At 42.3% G+C, this 23058-nt stretch overlaps 1 protein-coding gene across 1 annotated transcript; it reads right to left on the reverse strand.

Moving 5' to 3' along the window:
* Positions 1–1995: 1995 nt before the first annotated feature.
* Positions 1996–15183, reverse strand: mtfr1 (mitochondrial fission regulator 1). The gene is made up of 9 exons (XM_021620266.3): positions 15083–15183; positions 8997–9094; positions 7982–8083; positions 5139–5272; positions 4711–4952; positions 4285–4534; positions 3971–4169; positions 3765–3827; positions 1996–3655 (listed from the first exon to the last, which is right to left on the reverse strand). Exons 2-9 carry the CDS (start codon positions 9030–9032, stop codon positions 3608–3610), a joined length of 1074 nt encoding a protein of 357 aa, XP_021475941.2. The 5' UTR covers positions 9033–9094; positions 15083–15183; the 3' UTR covers positions 1996–3607.
* Between the last annotated feature and the right edge of the window lie 7875 nt (positions 15184–23058).

The raw sequence follows: 23058 nt of genomic DNA on the forward strand, positions 1-23058 counted from the left end.
ATCATACACCGTTTGGTCCTTTTGTAGCTCAGTTGGTGTTGCTTGTAACGCCAGGGAAGTGGGTTCGATTCCCGGGACTACGCATATGTAAAATGTATGCACAGATGAGTAAGTCACTTTGGTTAAAAGCATCTGCTAAATGGCATATTACCCTCCTGGGGACATGAACTGTAGTCATTCACTGTTCAACCTTGATGCTTGGGATTACTGGGCTCAGGCTAGAGGTCGACCGATTATGATTTTTCAACGCCGATACCGATTATTGGAGGACCAAAAAAAGTTGATACCAATTATTCGGCCGATTTTTAAAAATATATTTTTTATTATTTTTATTTTTTACATTTAATTTTTTATAAAACATGTTTTTAAACATTTGTAATAAATTACAATTCTGAATGAACACTTATTTTTAAATTAATATAATACATCAATAAAATAAATTTAAAATAAATAAAATAAATAATGCAAAAACAAAGTGTTGGAGAAGTGCAATATGTGCCATGTAAAAAAGAAAAGCTAACGTTAAAGTTCCTTTCTCAGAACATGAGAACATATGAAAGCTGGTGGGTCCTTTTAACATGAGTCTTCAATATTCCCAGGTAAGACATTTTCGGTTGTAGTTATTATAGGACTATTTCTCTCTATACCATTTGTATTTCATTAACTTTTGAGTATTGGATGTTCTTATATGCACTTTAGTATTGCCAGTGTAACAGTATAGCTTCAGTCCCTCTCCTCGCTGGGCTCGAACCAGGAACACAACGACAACAGCCACCCTCGAAGCAGCGTTACCCATCGCTCCACAAAAGCCGCGGCCCTTGCAGAGCAAGGGGAACAACTACTCCAAGTCTCAGCGCAAGTGCCGTTTGAAACGCTATTAGCGCGCACCCCACTAACTAGCTAGCCATTTCACATCACATCTTTACACCAGCCTAATCTCGGGAGTTGATAGGCTTGAAGTCATAAACAGCTGCTGGCAAATGCACGAAAATGCTGTTTGAATGAATGCTTACGAGTCTGCTGCTGCCTACCACCGCTCAGTCAGACTGCTCTATCAAATCATTGACTTATAAAGTAACACACAGAAATACGAGCAGTAGGTAATTAATAAGGTCGAATCCGGAAACTATCTTGAAAACAAACGTTATACGGAACCGTTCAGTATTTTATCGAATGGGTGGCATCCATCAGTCTAAACATTCCTGTTACATTGCACAACCTTCAATGTTATGTCATAATTACATACAATTCTGGCAAATTAGGCAGCCCAAACTGTTGCATATACACTGACTGCATGCAATAAACGCAAGTGACACAATTTCACCTCGTTAATATTGCCGGCTAACCTGGATTTCTTTTAGCTAAATATGCAGGTTTAAAAATATATACTTATGTGTATTGATTTTAAGAAAGGCATTGATGTTTATGGTTAGGTACACATTGGAGCAACGATACGCACCGCATCGATTATATGCAACGCAGGACATGCTAGATAAACTAGTAATATCAACCATGTGTAGTTAACTAGTGATTGTTTTTTATAAATTTAATGCTAGCTAGCAATTTACCTTGGCTTACTGCATTCGCGTAACAGGCAGTCTCCTCGTGGAGTGCAATGTAATCAGGTGGTTAGAGCGTTGGACTAGTTAACTGGAAGGTTGCAAGATTGAATCCCCCGAGCTGACAAGGTAAAAATCTGTCGTTCTGCCCCTGAACAAGGCAGTTAACCCACCGTTCCTAGGCTGTCATTGAAAATAAGAATGTGTTCTTAACTGACTTGCCTAGTTAAATAAAGGTGTAAAAAAAAACAAAAAAAAAACAGGACAAATCGGTTTCCAAAAATACCGATTTCCGATTGTTAAAAAAAAACTTGAAATCGGCCATTCCGATTAATTGGTCGAACTCTAGCTCAGGCAATGTGGAAACAGTCCACTTTATTTACCCAAGACGTATCTTGAGGTGACATTGATTGGACAAACATTCCATGCACACAAGTATCATTTTGGTTTTATTCATGAATTTTCTTTCAAGTATGGAAGACATTTCACAACACAGATGGTGTTTTACATCAAGTATCACTGACAGTTGAGTTGTCCATGTTCTCCCACCATGCAGTTCAAGTTCAAAGCTTAAACACACTGAGCAGGAAATAGATATCGGTACAGCACATACAGTATGTCAATGATAAACACACTGGTCATTGATTGTCTTAGTGTTAGATTTATCTGAAATGTTTTCCCCCTAAATAGTCATATTGGTCATGCCATGTCTGTGTCAAGGTGTGCAGAGAACACCTTTGTTATGCCACAAAAATATGAAGTATGAAATTCTTAACCAGCAACAGAATATATCCAAGGAGGAACAGTGGTTATGGTATGAAATATTCTTAGCATCAAGGCATCTGGATATAAACAGAGGGATACTCAGCTTGTCATCAAGTAGCACTAAATCCCCAGATACCATTTGGCTTCTAACCATAACCAAATACAACTGAATGATAATGCCAGATCAGGAACACAATGGAACAAAAATAATAATCATGCCCAGCATTGGTAAGTTGTAGTTTAAATGACTGGTAGACCCCAGTGTTAAGCTTTAGTTCAACACTAACCTTGTTCCCCCCAGACTGCATTAAGACAACACTGTCACCATAGATTCATTTGGTCCAGTCTTCATACTGAGGTACTGTATGGTAACAGTGTTTCCAGAAACAGAACTGGTCCCAGTTCAACTCAAAAAAGCTAAAAAGAGAGCCAGTCTAAAACAAAACATAAATACAATTACATCTCAACCATACATGCTTTGATAGCATTGATAACAGCTACAACTTCATTATTTGTATCAAGTATTAACTAAATTCAGTTCAAAACAAAACATAAATAAGAGATCTAGAAATCAGAAATTAGACTGTTTTTGTCAATAGCATTCTAGTCAATGGCCCAATACTCTACAAGAGGGACCAAATGACAAAGTGTTCCCTCTCCTCTGCATACATTTCTCTCTACCCACAGCAAGCAGTAGACAGCAAATACCCAGTGAGGCAAAGAGGAATACAACTGCCTTTAGAAGGGCATGCAAAAAGGATACACCTTTCCATCTGTGATTTAGAGAAGGTTCATTCCCATATATAAATGTAGTTATGAACAGTTGTCAGCTGAGAGGAATGTTAAGAGTCTGTAGTGTCAGTGTGTATCCAGAACATAAAATACTGGTGTGCCTCATATTGGAATTTAGTTATGATAACAAAAAATAAAGATGTACAGCAAATCTGTACAGCAAAGTTTGACCTTTAAGATCAAAGACTTTGAAACTGGCGTCATTTAAGAAACAAAAATAGACATTTGATTAAAACAAGTTAAAATCGAAGTGGTACACACAAAAACAGATCCTGTATGTTATCAAAGTGCAAGAACTGAAGAAGACTGAGGCAATGCAACACTGTTGCTGAGCAGGAATGGAGAGCAGATGAACTAAATATCTAGTCAGAAACCATGTGTCCATCCAGAGACAGCTGACAAACCGCTTCATAAGGCACTTAGTGTCCACGACTGTCTGAAGGTCCAGAACTCTGAACAAGTCCAGAATTCCATCCCACCTCTGTGGGTGCTCAGAGGAGATTTCTCTTGCCAGTAGATTTCAACATGTGCTGCCCAAACTACAGGATGGGAAAAGAGACAGGAGCAAATGAGTTTCCAAACGTATCAAATATTAGATCAGAAACCTTTATAAACCAAAAAGGTTTGTCATGCTTGCACTTCTCTTACCAGGGGGGTGTCTGGGCATGGTTTCACTACAGGGGCTGGGGTTTTCAACCGGGACTGCCTTACCTAGAGGACAGAAAAAGGTAAGCAACTGACAACCCAGACACACATCTTTGTTGTTGCACAATCATACAGTGTAGATGGAAAATGATAAGGCCCAAAAGGAGGATTCCTAACAGAGAGTAATGTAGTATCCGTGTTGCTCTTACCAGGGGAATCTCTACTTTCTTGTTGGTCTTGGGGAATTCATAACAGAAAGGTTTCAGTTCAGAGGCTGGGAAGTCAAACTCCTTATCCTCACTGCTGTTGTGGCGATAGCGATGGGCGAACTTGCGCTTCAGGGCATTAGCGATAAGAGACGCAGCGTCTGTGGGCTCTCTTGGTTTGGCTTGGCTCTCCTCTGGCCGTCTGGACAGGAACACACAGGGATTAAGGGAAATCAGTACAGGTTTCAGTTAATAAAACAAGAGAGTTGTGTCCATCTTCTGTAATGTAGAAGTCAGACCATGAACACGGTGCCTACCTCTTGGCAGGGCGCAGCTTGACTTTGCCAATGTCTTTGAGCACGTCCAGCATATTGGGAACCTCTGCCTGCTTGGGCCCCTGGTCCAGCAGAGTCTGGCCCTCAGTCTTCTTCCCACGGCGCTCCTGGATGAGGTCAATGACTGAGAAGCTCTGCTGGAGCCCCATGAGTGGGGGTGGAGGGGGAGGAGGCGGCGGGGGAGGTGGAGGGACGCAGGGTGGAGGAGGGCCACCTGGGGCGGGAGGTCCTCCTGGGGATAAGAAATGTACAGATTAGTCTGACAATTATTCCATGAAAAGCTGCCATCTTCAGGCAGATATACATCATTACAGTGGAAAAAATAGAACCTTACCCAACAAAGGAAGGGGCTGAGATAGTTTTCTTTACCTTTTAGTGTGTGTGTGTTCTGAGGTCTCTCTCTCATACCTGGTGTCAGTGCGTTCTGCTCCTGGGTCAGTACTATCTGTGCGATCTGGGCTCTGAGTTTAGCCAGCTCTGTCTCTAGAGCACTGATCTTCTGGATGGCCTCATCGTTGCTGCAGGTCTGACCCTGGGGCTCCGGCTCGGCCTTGTGCAGCCTGGGTAATGACCTCCGTCTGGGAAAAGGTTGTTGTTGTTTGGGCTGAGGCGGGTGAGAACGAAACATGAGCCCTGACGGTGTCTCTGACCTGAGTGGGACCGATGGTATACAGGCACCATATTAGAAAGCAGGAAAGAGATTCATGGAGTAATACACACATGGAAAGTTAACAAGCACAAAGGAACTCCCTAATAAGCACAGTGTGGGTCAATAAACAGGGGCAACATCATGGCTTGAGAACGTCTGCCTGTGCTAACGCCCTCTCTTTTCTTACCTCAGTCTCCCAAATCCAAACCAGTCATTTTTCTCCTCCTCGTCGATCCAGCAGACATCAGCCAGAGAGGCCAGCAGTCCATTCCGTCTCCCGGTGCTATTCAGGACACTACTGTCCTCAGTGTAAGGATCGAGCTGAGACACAGGGCAGCCATGTTAATTAATACACCTAAACATTGTCTTTAACCACGTGAGGTATTCTCTTTTCATGACTCAAACTTCATTCACACTATTGGAAACCTACCCTGACAGACATTTGATTGGCTACGGTTGACTTTTAGAAATGGAGCACTGAGAACCGAAGTAAGCCATTTTGATGCCGTCTGTCAGCCTGTCGAGGTCCATTCTTAATTATGCAGTCTGTCAACAACCCGTCGAGGTCTATTCGTATGCTGTCTGTCAACATGAGCTTAAAGTCATAGAAAAAGACAGATACCTTTCAGGGGACAGTCCAAGAGGACCAATGTTTCACCTGTATTTATTTATCAGCGGTGATCTAACTATACCTACACACACTGAGTATACAAAACATTAAGGACACCTGCTCTTTCCACAAAAGCTTTGACCTGGTCAGTCTACGACCCCTTACTGACATCACCTGTTAAACCCACTTCATTAAGTGTAGATGAAGGGGAGGAGGCAGGTTAAAGAAGGATTTTTAGGCCAATCAATTTTTAAGACAATCGAGACATGGATTGTGTTTGTGTGCCATTCAGAGGGTGAATTTGGAAGACAAAAGACTTCAGTGACTTTGAACGCGGTATGGTAGGTGTCAGGCGCATCAGTTTGAGTGTGTCAAGAACTGCAACGCTGCTGGGTTTTTCACACAACAGTTTCCCGTGTGTATCAAGAACGGTCCACTAATCAAAGGACATCAAGCCAACTTGACAACTATAGGAAGCATTGGAGTGAACATGGGCCAGCATCCCTGTGGAACGTTTGACACCTTATAGCATCCATGGTTCGACAAATTGACTCTGTTCTGGGGGTGAATGGGCAAGACAAAATATTGAAGTGCCTTTGAACGGGGTATGGTAGGTGTCAGGCACACTTTTTTGAGTGTCAAGAACTTCAACGGTGCTGGGAATTGAGGCAAAATGTTTGGTACAGTAATCCATCTACCTCTAAAGTTATTTCAGCCACACCTGTTGCTGACAAGTGTATAAAATAAATCACACACCCATGCAATCTCCATAGACAAACATTGGTAGTAGAATGGACTTACTGAAGAGTTCAGGGACTTTCAACGGGGCACCTCATAGGGTGCCACCTTTTCAACAAGTCAGTTCATTACATTTCTGCCCTGGTCAAGTGCTGTCAATGTGAAATGCAAACATCTAGGATAAACAACGGCTTAGCCACAAAGTGGTAGGCCACACAAACTCACAGAACGGGATCACCAAGTACTGAAGCGTGTAAAAATCATCTGTCCTCTTTTGCAAAACTCACTACCGAGTTCCAAACTGCCCCAGGAAGCAACGTCAACACAAGAACAGTTCGTAGGGAGCTTCATGAAATGGGTTTGCATGGCCAAGCAGCCGCACACCAGCCTAAGATCACCACGTGCAATGCCAAGTGCTGCCATTGGACCCTGAAGCAGTGGAAACACATTCTCTGGAATGATGAATGCTGCTTCACAATCTGGAAGTCCGACAGACAAATCTGGGTTTGGCGGACGCCAGGAGAACGCTACCTGCGTCAATACATAGTGCCAACTGTAAAGTTTGGTGGAGGAGGAATAATGGTCTGGGGCTATTTTTCACAGATCGGGCTAGGCCCCTTAGTTCCAGTGAAGGGAAATCTTAAAGCTAAAGCATACAATGCCATTCTAGACAATTCTGTGCTTCCAGCTTTGTGGCAACAGTTTGGGGAAAGGCCTTATCCAGTTTCAGCATGACAATGCCCCTCTGCACAAAGCGAGGTCCATACAGAAATGTCTTGTCGAGATCGGTGTGGAAGAACTTGACTGGCCTGCACAGAGCCCTGACCTCAAGCCCATCAAACAACTTTGGAATGAATTGGAACACTGACTGCGAACCAGGCCCAACCTCACTAATATTCTTGTGGCTGAATGGAAGCAAGTCTCTGCAGCAATGTTCCAACATCTAGTGGAAAGCCTTCCCAGAAGAGTGGAGAGTAACTGTTATAGCAGCAAATGGGGGGGGGGACATTAGTCAACAGTACAAAGTTACTGTTGTAGGTTGCCTGATGAACTGACCTAAAACAGACATACTGCATTCCTCACAGAAAGGACAGCTAAAGGGTGGGAGAGAAGAAGAAACAGTAATGACAGGAAAGATGAATGTAAAGACTGAGCAGGGCAATGATAACATGACTATCTAAATTAACTGTTGTGTTCTGTGTAACTGGAACTTTCTAATGCAAAAAAAACAAAAAACAATTGGGATCAGACGTCAAATCTAAACATTAAAAAGGCACCTTGATATTTTATTACCAATGAGGAGCAACATAGCCGACTTCCCTAAACAGGAAATCAGCACCTACGTCCATGTTATTGGTCTCATGACGTTTCCTATTCTGTTTAGTGTTGAAGCATCAAAACAAATGAACAAGCTGGCAAACACTCTTGATGAGGGTGACTTGACAGAATACATCAGGCCAGAGAACGCCAAGATGAGGGTGATTAGATCAGAATACATCAGGCCAGAGAACGCCAAGATAACGTGACACTTGAGCACAAGGTAAAGAGCAGTGACACAGAAACAGTGACAGACACGGAAACAAAGTCACATGGAAACAATGTCCCACACAGATCATACTCAGTCCAAGTATGGCGGCGGACATGTTATATGCCTGCCTCCTCTGTCGCAGAAACAGTTTTACCTGAAAATGGACCCTGGGGCATGGTTTGAGGGGAAGATTGGTGGCTATTCTTCTCACAATACTCCTTGAGGAGCCATACGCCTTGCCTGAAAAGCCAAAGGCCTGTCAAAATAAACACACAGGTCTATGGTTAAGTACTAGAATCAAGATAATCGGAACATCACAATTAAATCATGCCTTATAAGACAGTATAGTAGAAGTACAGTATAGTGGAAATGCCATTCAGTTCTCCTCTACTTCTGGGTATACTGTAGTTGCTACACCGTCTGGTTTCGATTTCCTCCTTAACTTTAGTTAATGGTGAGAAGTCGTAATTTTATTTTAAATAGAAAAATATGCATACCTTTATGAAAACACCATTTCCCACCACCATGCTAAATTGGCTAAATGCTAATCCTGGATGTTGTGTATTGCGTTCAGCCAACCAGGTCGAAACTATTAGCGGCATCACATTGGCGAAAACCAAGACTGTACTCAGGGCAGACTTGGTTGAAGCTAAATATGTTTGAGTTGCTTCAGGAACAATTTTAGCAAACTAAGCCTTTTCCTAATCTTAACAATTATCCTAACCTGCCACATTAATTATCCAAACCTGCTGCATAATTTCTTCTAACCTGCTAAGAAAAGTCACTCCTGCTAGTCGAAACCAGCAGACCCACCCTGAGAAATCTTGGTTTTCAGATTGTCACGTTCAGCCAATCAGGTTGCAGCAAACATCCAGGATTAGCATTTAGCCACTCTCCCATGCTGGTGGTACACATATTTGTCCTGTTTTTCTCCGCTTTCACCATTAAATAAAGTTCAGGAGGAAATCGATGGCCTATGCAGCCTGAATGGAGAATGATTTAAGTACGAAACGGTTCACAAGGGATATGAATGTATTGCCGGTGCATACAATGCATTTGGATGGTAAAATGAAAACGACTCAATATCGCCAACTGCCGACCTTTAGGTAAATAATATCTGGTCTGATCATGACTCTACTCCATGGTATGGGGGAAATGAAAACACTTACCAGGTCCATTTCTATTCTTGGACTTTCTTTACTCATTCTATCGATGTGTTTTCACAGAAGCAGTTGTACACAAGAAAGCATCTTCTTTGTGAGGTAGTCTGGGGGAAACAACAGGAAGACAAACAGGGGTAGAAATACCTGTAGTTAGCATTGTGATATTTTGGCCTTGCTCCTGATATTCTAAATGTGTTTGTTTTTATCCTAGCCATCACTTTGGACTTCTCTTTGTATTCATACTATACGGAACAAAAACAAACTCAACATGTGAAGTGCTGGTCCCATGTTTCATGAGCTGAAAAAGATCCCAGAAATGTTCAATATGCAAAAAAAGCTTATTTCTCTCAAATTGAGCATGATTTTTTTTACATCCCTGTTAGAAAGCATTTTTCCTTTGCCAAGATAATCCATCCACCTGACAGGTGTGGCATATCAAGAAGCTGATTAAACAGAATGATCATTACACAGGTGCACCTTGTTCTGAGGACAAGAAAAGGCCACTAAAATGTGAAAACAATTTTCACACAACACAATGCCACAAATGTCTCAAGTTGAGGAAGCATGCAATTGGCATGCAGACTGCAGGAATGTCCACCAGAGCTGTTGCTTGAGAATTAAACTGTTAATTTCTACCATTAGCTGCCTCAGTTGTTTTAGAGAATTTGGCAGTACATCCAACTGGCCTCACAACCACACCAGCCCAGGACCTCCACATCCGGCTTCTTCATCTGCGGGATCGTCTGAGACCAGCCAGCTGATGAAAATGTGAGTTTGCGCAACTGAAGAATTTCTGCACAAACCGTCTCAGGGAAGCTTATCTGCGTGCTCGTCGTCCTCATCAGGGTATTGACCTGACTGGAGTTCAGTGGGCGAGCGGTTCACTTATGTCAAATGCCCCATGGTGGTAGTGGGGTTAAGGTATGGGCAGGCATAAGCTATAAACGAACACAATTGCATCTTAAATCGATGGCAATTTGAATGTACAGCGATATCGTGATGAGATCCTGAGGCCCATTGTCATGCCATTCATCCACCACCATCACCTCATGTTTCAGCATGATAATGCACAGCCCCATGCCACAAGAATCTGTACACAACTCCTGGAAGCTGAAAATGTCCCAGTTCTTCCATGGCCTGCCTACTCACCAGACATGTTACCCACTGAGAATGTTTGGGATGCTCTGGATCAACGTGTACGACAGTGTGTTCCAGTTCCCCCCAATATCCAGCAGCTTCACAGAGCCATTGAAGAGGAGTCCGACAACATTCCACAATCAACAGCCTGATCAACTCTATGCCAGGAAGATGTCTCACATGAGGCAAATGGTGGTCACACCAGATACGGACTGGTTTTCTAAGCCACACCCTTACTTAGAAAGAAGAACCGCTAGAATATTTATTTCAAATGACTGATTCTCATATGAACGGGTAACTCAGTAACATCTTTGAAATTGTGGCATGTTGTGTTTATACTTTTGTTCAGTGTATATATGGTGAAGTTGAGTTCTCAGCTAGTTTTATTCCCTGCCTTTTTAGGGACCATGTCTGAAAGCTCTCAAGGCCCCCGCCCCCCTCCATACATTTCACCTGACGCCCAAAAGTACATTTTTAATGATTAGCAGGACAGGAAAAATTACAAATTCACACTCATCAAGAGAGCATTCCTGGTCATCCCTACACAGTGAAATCAAATGGTGTACATTTAAACTCTGACAGTTTTAAAAAGTACACTATTTTCAGTGAACATATGAATCCCACTGAACTGGTGTTAAAATAACACTTTTTAAAGTGCTAAAGATTTAACTCTGTTGCAGTGTTCCCCATTCAACTATTAGTGCTCAAATGAACTTCTTCAAATGAACTCTATTGTAGAGTAATGCGCAAAGCCTACAGTGTAAAACAGAACACTTAATTTAGAGTAAACTCGACTAAAATGAACACCTGAGGGGTTACAGTAAAATACTTTTTGGGTGTTCACTGGGTGGTCAAAGCATCATTTGCAGATTTCCCAGGGTGCCTTTTCTTTGAGTTCATTTTTATTACCACCCACGACTATATTTGTTAGTGACAGAGACATGGTTATTGAATCCTTTCCTTTTAAAAAGGCCTGTGGCTTTCACCAAGTGAGTACCTAGATGAATGCTATCATTAAAATTAAACTCTGACAATACACACATCACATAAGGCCTTAATTTGATGGACTAGTTTTACCCTAACACAGTGGTGTTAGGAAACTCCTGGTTTACAGACCACATCATGCCCACAAGTCACAATATCCTGGCTTGCAAAGTTATATGTATTTCCTTTTGGAATCAAGCCAGCGTTAGGCTATCCAACAGTTTGAGTTTTCATTCACCCATAACCTGCATTCAGAATGACGTTCAGGGTTAGGAAAGTTGATAAGAAGACGACCTAAACCATTTAAACTGGAACCACCATTTCAGTAAGGGGTGCAATAAATCTAACTAACTGATTGGATTAGTTTAAAACAATTTATGTTATGTTTGTGTAGCATAAGTTTAATAAATTAATCAATGTACATGCAAAAGCATTAAAACAATCTTTAAAAGAAATAAACCTACTTGCAGTTGGGAAATATGATAATGATCGGCGTGATTGATGGGACTGTTTTACTATCCAATGTGTAAAACCGCTTCTACCCCCAAGCCATAAGACTGCTGGACAATTAATCAAATGGCCACCCAAACTATTTGCATTCACACCCTCACCACCCCTTTGTTTTTACACTGCTGCTACTCACGGTTTATTTTCTATGCATAGTCACTTTACCTCCACCTACATGTACAAATTACCTCAACTAAGCTTTACCCCAGCACAATGACTCGGTACCGATACACCCTGTAAATAGCCTCATTGTATTTTATTGTGCTACTTTTTTCTTTATTTAGTAAATATTTTCTTAAAACCGCATTGTTGGTTAGTGGGTTTGTAAGTAAGCCTTAAAACGGTAAGGTCTACAACACCTGTTGTATTCAGCGCATGTGACAAATAATATTTTATAACTCTGGTTATTAACACCAACACTGAGGGTTCTAATACACCATTGAGTGTAAATTTCACTCTTAGAGTGAATTGAATCCTGAATTAACACTAGAAATGTTACACTGAAACACTGGCCAATTTGCTGTGTACTGCATTTGTGTTGGAGTGTGCCCCTGGCTATCCGTAAATACAATTAAATAGATAATGTCCTTAATATAGGCCAAATAAAATTATTTTAGGACTGACCCCAATTAGTTGACTGTTCGGTCATTAGGCGGTTGGTCAACCAATATTATTATTTTTTTGAGCAGTAGCAAAGAAATAAATATAAATATATATTTTTGGACTTGGGCTCACATATAGGACTATGGATAATCCCTAATATGCATATGGGCGTTTTGAATGAGTCATCACCTTTGAAATCGCTGTCCATTTCGTTGTGTTAGGCTTTGAAACATCCACAATGACCATATTTCTACTCAGTTTCAACCTACTGATTAACTTCTTTCTTCAAACTAATCCATCACAGTGACGTGAGTTTTAAAAGAACATACTGTTTTGACGATAAGTGTTTGATGTGATTTTTGATTGCATTTGCATTGAATCCAGAGTGGTTAGAGGGACAATAGAGCCCTGAGTACCAGGCCATTAGTGACCTGATCATAGTTAATGAGTTGGGTACTACTAACATGTCCAGAGTGCATGTGGAGATTACCGTGAGTCAACAGTCATAACATTTTACTGTGGTCATGAAGCATTACTGCCGGTGCGGCAGTATAGTTGATTTTATTAAAGCACATAGGGTGTTGATGTGAGATTTCAAAACCATGACTAGAGAGAGACTCAACAAATACAGTAAAGAGCTGCTGTTTTTATGAGTAAGTCTATGTTTAAGTTATTCAGCACTGTAAATACTTTCTTCAGCCGTTGTCTAAGCCATTAAATGCACGTTCTCCCTACTTCCAAATATTAGCCAAACAGCATTGAGCTGAGATCAACTGGGGTTTGTCCTGGTGCAGCAAAATACCCCCCAAGGGATGCCAGTTTGGATTTGGATTCACACCAATCAAATCACATTCTAAAGCTGGGTGGCCACTGCACGACTTTCAAAACCCCATCATCACTGAGCGTCTCCCATTAAACGGCCGTCTTTCCTTTAGTGTGTTGCCAACGTAGTGGTGTGCACATTAAACGATGTGAGACAGTGGTCACAAACTACAAGATTCTTCACTTGGTCGTGAAGATTTTCGATACCATGCTGTCTCACAAAAACTATCATGTGATTCGATTTAAGTAGCATACAGAGTTTAAATATCTAGCCAACATTTTGAAAAAAATAACATTGCTTGTGAACTTCAGAGCTGTAACGATTTGACACTTGCTTTTGTTGAAGGGAAGTACAAACGCATACTAGTAGCTGTCGCTCCTGCTTGAGGGTCTACACATTCTGGGTGATGCAAAACGTCATCTCACTGGCAAACTCTCACTGGCTATTGCTGATCAATTTGGCGTTGCACATCTCACACTACAAGAGCATTGCAGATTTTATGCCGATAAAATCAAACCCGTTTGAAAATATAGGGACGTCTGGGACTGCTAAAAGAAGAGATCCGCAGCCCTCAGATTGCATCTTTGACCCGCTCACATTAAAAGAACGTAGGTGATGGCCACAAGACCTGAATAGGCAAACACATGGGGATTTTGTCTCCAATCTCAAAAACTTGTCCGAGACAGCTAAATCATGGCCAAAATTGTGTAGTGTACACCCGGCTTTCGCAAAATGTCATTGTCAGACAAACGTGTAACTAGCATGCTAAAACTGCACTTTCCTAAAACAATGGATGGAGATATGGATTTGGATCGTGGTTTTGACTTAATTCTCTGTACAGGCCAATGATTCTGAACCAACCATAAATGCATATATTGGGCCTAGATGTAACCTAGTAGGCTCACGTTAACTAGCTAGCGAATTTATAGTTCATTTTTGCACATGAGGGGTAGTTAGCTAAAATGCTTGCTAGCCTAGGTAGCCTATGAAAACAAAAACGAAAAGCATACTGTATGACAGAGCCATAGACCGTTTCGCTAACATGAAAGAGAAGAGGCTGGTATTGGCGTTCAACTAGTCTACAAGTTGGGTCAAGTAAAAAAAATATGTTTAATTGCGCATGCAACACACACATATTTAGCACTGATTGGACTAAATCGTTTTTTGTATCTTTAAATTTGTTTTCATTGTATTAAACTAAACATACATAGCCTTGTTGATGTTTAAGTTGAAATTGTGCTGGAATAGTGGAGGCAGTGCTCCTGTTGTCTTCTTGCTGACTTGCGGTAACTCTGTGGTTCTAAATCAGTAGTTGTTTAGTAAACTGTCTAAAACATTTAACTTGCTTGACCATGCTGCAGGTTTGTTGCATGCAATATTTGCTTTGTGGATGTCACTGGACAGATGTTGCTCTCCGGTTGTGTGACGAAACAAACGTATGTGTAGTTGAATTTATTCGGCCAGTGTGTGGCTTGTCTTGTTGTTGTCACGGGCTTATTGTATTATATCATGATGGCGTAGGTCCTTATGATTCCAAAACCATAAAGCTGTAAATAATGTTCAGATTGAGCGTCGGGGCTCTTACCAAAACTCTCCCTTACAGAAGACGCCTTCATCCAACGACATGTGTAATGGAAAGGAGTCATGATCGGGCTAGTGTTACGTTAGACAACTCACCGGCCTTTCTGACCTGCAAACTACTGCTAGCAAGTTGCTGTGTGTAACTAAGCCTGGCCTGACTTAAGTTTGGGACGAAAGCCATACATTTCTGGAAATATCCACTGCGTGACGAAAAACTTAACTAGGTTTTGAACCACTGAATCTCCTGACATATCCCTCTGAGTCTTTTGTAATTAAGCAAGTATAGTTATGTTAGTTGGTTGGCTAACGTTAACTAAACTAACAATTTACTGTATATAGCTAACGAAACTCCTTGTTAACCAAGGCGTTTTGAACGTAGACCGTTAACATCGAGTCTAGCGAAAGGTAAGTCATAGCAGAGTTTGTGGATCGAATTTGATAAATAAAAAATACTTACGAGACTGACTTTGTCGAAATCCAAGGAAAAATGTGTTTCCCAAATCTCCACTCTAGTCTTGAGTAACCGCGTTCCTGGCGGAGTGAGTGGGCGGGATAAAAATTTTATTTCTTGACGTATGGGTTGTTGGATAATTTTTATGAACCAATGGGCATTGAGACATTGTTTAGACTGGGCTTGTACTATAACTTTAGGATACTATTATTGGTTGATTATAATACATAACAGGCCAACTGACCAACTGGAGTTCTTGTCATAAAGGACGCGGACCCAAGGTCTTGGTTTACAGACAGCAAGTAACAAAATATCAAGTAACATCAATTCCTTGTCTGTAGTTTACTGTCACTGTCTTTTTTTTGTGAACAATTTGGTAAATACAATACATACATACATTAGTAAATTAACCACAACAGTAATCAAGGTCTTGACAATTTGTTCCAGTAATGTATTTGTATTTATTATTTATTTAATCAGGGAAAACCCATTGAGACAAGGGTCTCATTCTCAAGGGTGCCCAAATCACAGTAATGCAACAATCGAATACAATGTTAAATAATATAAAATAAAAACTGTTACATTCATCACTTGCTTTGGTAATGTTAACATATGCTTCCCATGCCAATAAAGCCCCTTGAATTGAATAGATATATAATCACTTACTTTGGTAATGTTAACATATGTTTCCCATGCCAATAAAGCCCCTTGAATTGAATATATAGATATAATCACTTGCTTTGGTAATGTTAACATATGTTTCCCATGCCAATAAAGCCCCTTGAATTGAATAGATACAGTGCCTTGCGAAAGTATTCGGCCCCCTTGAACTTTGCGACCTTTTGCCACATTTCAGGCTTCAAACATAAAGATTTAAACTGTATTTTTTTGTGAAGAATCAACAACAAGTGGGACACAATCATGAAGTGGAACGACATTTATTTATTTCAAACTTTTTTAACAAATCAAAAACTGAAAAATTGGGCGTGCAAAATTATTCAGCCCCCTTAAGTTAATACTTTGTAGCGCCACCTTTTGCTGCGATTACAGCTGTAAGTCGCTTGGGGTATGTCTCTATCAGTTTTGCACATCGAGAGTCTGACATTTTCTCCCATTCCTCCTTGCAAAACAGCTCGAGCTCAGTGAGGTTGGATGGAGAGCATTTGTGAACAGCAGTTTTCAGTTCTTTCCACAGATTCTCGATTGGATTCAGGTCTGGACTTTGACTTGGCCATTCTAACACCTGGATATGTTTATTTTTGAACCATTCCATTGTAGATTTTGCTTTATGTTTTGGATCATTGTCTTGTTGGAAGACAAATCTCCATCCCAGTCTCAGGTCTTTTGCAGACTCCATCAGGTTTTCTTCCAGAATGGTCCTGTATTTGGCTCCATCCATCTTCCCATCAATTTTAACCATCTTCCCTGTCCCTGCTGAAGAAAAGCAGGCCCAAACCATGATGCTGCCACCACCATGTTTGACAGTGGGGATGGTGTGTTCAGGGTGATGAGCTGTGTTGCTTTTACGGCAAACATAACGTCTTGCATTGTTGCCAAAAAGTTCAATTTTGGTTTCATCTGACCAGAGCACCTTCTTCCACATGTTTGGTGTGTCTCCCAGGTGGCTTGTGGCAAACTTTAAATGACACTTTTTTATGGATATCTTTAAGAAATGGCTTTCTTCTTGCCACTCTTCCATAAAGGCCAGATTTGTGCAATATACGACTGATTGTTGTCCTATGGACAGAGTCTCCCACCTCAGCTGTAGATCTCTGCAGTTCATCCAGAGTGATCATGGGCCTCTTGGCTGCATCTCTGATCAGTCTTCTCCTTGTATGAGCTGAAAGTTTAGAGGGACGGCCAGGTCTTGGTAGATATGCAGTAGTCTGATACTCCTTCCATTTCAATATTATCGCTTGCACAGTGCTCCTTGGGATGTTTAAAGCTTGGGAAATCTTTTTGTATCCAAATCCGGCTTTAAACTTCTTCACAACAGTATCTCGGACCTGCCTGGTGTGTTCCTTGTTCTTCATGATGCTCTCTGCGCTTTTAACGGACCTCTGAGACTATCACAGTGCAGGTGCATTTATACAGAGACTTGATTACACACAGGTGGATTGTATTTATCATCATTAGTCATTTAGGTCAACATTGGATCATTCAGAGATCCTCACTGAACTTCTGGAGAGAGTTTGCTGCACTGAAAGTAAAGGGGCTGAATAATTTTGCACGCCCAATTTTTCAGTTTTTGATTTGTTAAAAAAGTTTGAAATATCCAATAAATGCCGTTCCACTTCATGATTGTGTCCCACTTGTTGTTGATTCTTCACAAAAAAAATGCAGTTTTATATCTTTATGTTTGAAGTCTGAAATGTGGCAAAAGGTTGCAAAGTTCAAGGGGGCCGAATACTTTCGCAAGGCACTGTATATAATCACTTGCTTTGGTAATGTTAACATATGTTTCCCATGCCAATAAAGCCCCTTGAATTGAATATATATATATATATATATATATATATATATATATATTGAACAAAAATATAGACGCAACATGCAACAATTTTACTGAGTTACAGTTCATATACGGAAATCAGTCAATTTAAATGAATAAATTAGGCCCTAATCTAAAGATTTCACATGACTGGGAATACAGATATGCATCTGTTGGTCACAGATACCTTAAAATAAAATTAGGGGCTTGGATCAGAAAACCAGTCAGTATCTGGTGTGACCACCATTTGCCTCATGTAGCGCGACACATCTCCTTCGCATAGTTCATCAGGCTATTGATTGTGGCCTGTGGAATGTTGTCCTACTCCTATTCGATGGCTGTGCAAAGTTGCTGGATATTGGCGAAAACTGAAACACACTGTCAAACACGTTGATCCAGAGCATCCCAAACATGCTCAATGGGTGACATGTCTGGTGAGTATGCAGGCCATGAAAGAACTGGGAAATTTTCAGAATTGTGTACAGTTCGTTGCGACATGGGACCGTATATTACCATGATTCAAACTTGTTTTGATCCAAACTTGTTTTGCATGGATTCTGTGAGGCGGTTAGCTTTTAACAGCTAGGACCGCAATTTCTTGTCCCGGATTCCAGCTTAACAGAGAGGTTAAAGTCTGCTTGAAATAGCCGCTAACCTAGCTAAGCTGCTAAAGTTAGCCATCAAGCTAACAAAGTTAGTCCCAGATGAGTTTTCCAATGGAGCCCTCTTTGTCTGGAGAATAAATGACCGGTTCCAGAGCTATGGGAGCTGTATCTACTACGCTTTGTTTCAGGACAAACTGGATCGCTCAGAGTTCCAATGCGGCAATTGATTGCTTGTCGAGGATTATAGGCTTTAGGTGGCTTCCTTGATCACGCAGGTTGCCAGCCTACATAAGAAACTTGGGAAAACGCATAGTGGAATATTTACCTTTTCTACGCCGGTGGCTGGACGGCGTTTGCACATTTTGGATTCATCTCCATCTTGTCAGCCGGTGTTGCCCACAGTTCTTTTGCCAGGGGTGCCATCTCCTGCCTCTCCTCCCCCAGCTGATAGTGGAGTCGAAGGAGCACAGCAAGAGGAGCATGGTTATCAACGATGGTCGCAAATCACGAGCCGTGGAAGCCGAAGACAGTGGCCTCCCGCAAAGCAGTCTACACTCCCAACGAGAGGCCTGGAGCGGATACAAACAATGAATAGTTTTGCTGCCCTCGAGCCAGAAATGGGGGTACTGGAGGAGTCACCAGTGAGTGGCCCCATAGTGCTGGTTCCGAAGCCAGACGGAACCGTCCGCTTCTGTAATGACTTCCGGGGCCTGAACAAGGTCAGTAAGTTTGATGCCGACCCCATGCCCCGGGTGGACGAACTGATCGACCGCTTGGGGATGGCGAGATACGTCAACACCTTGGACCTGACAAAGGGGTACTGGCAGGTTCCACTGGCAGCGGCCTCCCCGGTGAAGACTGCCTTCTCCATCCCGGGGGGGGGATATACCTCTAACGGGACATTTCAGCGACTCATGGACCGAGTCCTGCAGCCGCACAGTGAGTACGCAGCGGCTTATCTGGATGACATAATTGTGCACAGTGACAATTGGGAGTCACATCTGTGTAAGTTACAGGCCGTGGTTGAACCCCCACAAGTGCAAGCTGGGCTATGCCGAAGTGGAGTACCTGGGATATCAGATCGGGAGGGGAAATGTGAAACGCCAAGAATAAAAATATCGCTGCCATTAGGGGATGGCCGGTCCCCCGAACCAAGAGGCAGGTAAAGTCATTCCTGGGGTTAGCCGGCTACTACAGTAGATTTGTACCTAACTTTGCCGCAATAGCTTCTCCCCTCACAGATTTAACAAAGGCACGACTACCCCAGATGGTGCGATGGACGGAGGACACAGAGGCAGCGTTCCAGGCCCTGAAGGATGCGCTATGTTCGCACCCCAGACTTCTCAAAAAACCTCCTGGTCCAGACAGACGCGTCTGACACCGGGGTAGGGGCCGTGTTGTCCCAAGAGCAGGAAGGCGAGGAGCACCCCATCATGTATGTCAGCAGGAAGCTCCTCCCAAGGGAGAAGAAATACTCAATTGTCGAGAAGGCCCTCGACACCCTCAAGTACCCCCTCAAGTTTTACCTCCTCGGGAGGAAGTTCACCTTGAGGAAGTTCACCCTCGTGTGGATGGCATGAGGTAAGGACACGAATGACGTGTCACCCGCTGGTTCCTGTCCTTACAGCGATTCTCTGTCGGGTCGGGACAGGTCGGGGGCCCAGCACGGCAATGCGAACGCCCTATCCAGAAGGGATGCAAACCTAGACCTGAGCATACCTCCCTCCCAGTCAGGGCTAAGGGCGGGGGGGGGGGGGGGGGGGGGGGTGGTAATAGAGGGGAGGTACGTGAGGCGACGTTGGCTCCCTCTGCTAGGAATACGGGAGCTGGGCACCCCGACAAGTGGAGATAATTAGAGGAAAGTGCCAACCAGCCGTGGAAGCTAAATAAAAGGATGGCACACCGCCAGAGAGAAGGGAGAGAGACTGACACCGGGTAAGAGAGAGAAGGGAGAGAGACTGACACCAGGTAAGAGAGAGAAGGAAGAGAGACTGACACCAGGTAAGAGAGAGAAGGAAGAGAGACTGACACCAGGTAAGAGAGAGAAGGAAGAGAGACTGACACCAGGTAAGAGAGAGAAGGGAGAGACTGACACCAGGTAAGAGAGAGAAGGAAGACCGAGCAAAACCTAAGTTGTTTCTTTGATATATTTATTTTCTGTCTTAGTAAAGTTGTTTTTTTGACTAAAACCTCCCTGTCTCTGTGTCAATCTCTGCACGCTCAACCCACCACCCCACGGTTTACCACACTGCGTTGAGACAATGAGTTATCAATGACCCAAGTCCAGCTCAGTTAATCCCTACCATGGTGTCGCTGAGTCATCACAATGCTTTAGCAAATGTACATTACACCAGGGGCATTGGTAGACACAATGTAAGTAACCTAATTTATGTCCCTCTAACTGCCCTGAATGCCTCAGCTGATCCAACAGCTAGCTCGATTCCAGGTTGTATCACAATCAGCCTTGATTGGGTGTCCCATTGGGTGGCGCACAATTGGCCAAGCGTCGTTGGGGTTTGGCAGGGGTAGGCTGTAGAATTTGTTCTTAACTGACTTGCCTAGTTAAAAGTTAAGACTTTTGGACCTAGACTTGGCGCTCCGGTAGCAGAGAGAACATATTCATTACATAAATAGGCCCATTGAATTTTGTCTAGCTTGCCGCTCCAAATATAATTTTAACTGTTCGCTAGGTGTAGGCAAGACCATAAGCAAATAGGTAAACTGGGATATGACTAAAGAGTTACTCATGGTGATTTTTCCACAAATATACAGGTATTTTCCTTTCCATGGTAGCAAGATCGTATCTATTTTGTTAATTTTATATTAAAATGTATTTTAAGGAGACAGATATTTCACCAGATGTGTAACTGAAGTATCTGGTTGACGGTTCCACTTACTACCAAATATGTGAGCGGAAGCCAAGCGTCAGAAGATGGAGTGAGATGGATTTTGGCCGACATTCTGCAAATGTTCTCATCGATGACACATTTGATCTCAATACAGTTTTCTGTTTCCAAAACTAGAATCTGTTACGAACAAAGTTTTTTTTTTTACTTTACCCTTTGCCAAAGTTTCCAAAAATTGCGTTGTTTAGAAGGAGTTTCAGGAGTGCAATGGCGAATTGAGTAGGCGTTCCCTAATGGAAAATGTGCAACCTGGTCTCAGAGCATTTCGTATTATTCTATACGTAAATCTATTTAGCACTTAGATTACTTTGGTGTGGTTACATAAGACAGACCGGGGTGGATGGATGGACGTACAACGTGGGTTGCCATAGACCGCGAAAGTCTAGCAGCCCAAAGTTTGCGAGTTTGAATCTCATCACAGACAACTTTAGCATTTTATATAATTAGCAACTTTTCAACTACTTGCTCATTTTAAGCTAAACAAATATAAAAGCAGCATGCAACAATTTCAAAGATTCTATTGAGTTACAGTTCACACTTCTCCATCAAAGGTGAGCATTTGTCCACTGAAGTTGGTTATGATGCCAAACTGCTGTCCGGTCAAGACCCTGGTGAGGACAATGAGTACAAGTAGGCAGATGGTCTTTCCTGAGACGGTTTCTGACAGTTTGTGCAGAAATTCTTCAGTAGTGCAAACACACAGTTTCATCAGTTGTTCGGGTGGCTGGTCTCAGACAATCCTGCATGTGAAGAAGCCCGATGTGGAGGTTCTGGGTTGCCATGGTTACATGTGGTGTGCGGTTGTGAGGCCGGTTGACGGACTGCCAAATTCTCTAAAACAACGTGGGAGGACACTTAGCATAGAGAAATTAACAACAGCTCTGGTGGACATTCCTGCAGTCAGCATGCCAATTGCACGCTCCCTCAAAACATGAAACATCTGTGTCATTGTGTTGTATGACAAAACTGCGCATTTTAGAGTGGCCTTTTATTGTCCCCAGCACAAGGTGTAATGATCATGTTTAATCAACTTCTTGATATGTCACACCTGTCAGGTGGATTGTTTTGGAAAAGGAGAAATGCTCACTAACAGGGATGTAAGCAAATTTGTGCACACAATTTCAGGTAAATAATATTTTTGTGCATATGGAAAACTTCTGGGCTCTTTTATTTCATCTTATGAAAACTGGGGCCAACACTTTACATGTTGAGTTTATATTTTTGTTCAGTATACTTTGCAACTACTTAGCATGTTAGCTAACCATTCCACTCACCCTAACCCTTTTTGCTAACCCTTCCCCTAATCCTAAACTTAACCTTTTAACCCAACTCCTAAATTTAACCCTAACCCTTAACCCTAACCCTTAGACTAGCTAACGCTAGTGAGCTAGCTAATGTTAGCCACCTAGCAAAAAAATCGTAATATATTGTACTTTTTGCAAATTCGTAACACAGTCGTGAAGAGGACACAACAAAACCTATTTCCCCTCAGGAGACTGAAAAGATTTGGCATGGGTCCTGAGATCCTAAAAAGGTTCTACAGCTGCATCATTGAGAGCACTGCCTGGTATGGCAACTGCTCGGCCTCCGACCGCAAGGCACTACAGAGGGTAGTGCGTATGGCCCAGAACATCACTGCGGCGAAACTTCCTGCCATCCAGGACCTCTATACCAGGCGGTGTCAGAGGAAGGCACTAAAAATGATCAAAGACTTCAGCCACCCTAGTCATAGACTGTTCTCTCTGCTACCGCACGGCAAGCTGTACTGGAGCGCCAAGTCTAGAGGCTTCAAAACAGCTTCTACCCCCAAGCCATAAGACTACTCTACATCTAATCAAATGCACACCGTTGCTACTCTGTTATTATCTATGCATAAGTCACTTTAATAACTACCTACTGTACATGTGTATATTACCTCAATTACTTCGACTAACCCCGGTACCCCCTGTATGTAGCCTCGCTATTGTTAATTTACTGCTG

The sequence above is a fragment of the Oncorhynchus mykiss genome, chromosome 11 (genome assembly GCF_057628025.1).
Source record: "Oncorhynchus mykiss isolate SJ-2025 chromosome 11, ASM5762802v1, whole genome shotgun sequence".
Taxonomy (NCBI): domain Eukaryota; kingdom Metazoa; phylum Chordata; class Actinopteri; order Salmoniformes; family Salmonidae; genus Oncorhynchus; species Oncorhynchus mykiss.

Excerpts from the sequence above, each read along its gene's own strand:
- mtfr1 (XM_021620266.3), bottom strand. The coding sequence starts at position 9,032 with ATGAGTAAAGAAAGTCCAAGAATAGAAATGGACCTG. Across the intron at positions 4,953-5,138 it reads TTTGGATTTGGGAGACTGAG|GTCAGAGACACCGTCAGGGC; the intron begins GTAAGAAAAGAG and ends GGTCCCACTCAG. Across the intron at positions 3,828-3,970 it reads AGAAAGTAGAGATTCCCCTG|GTAAGGCAGTCCCGGTTGAA; the intron begins GTAAGAGCAACA and ends TCTGTCCTCTAG.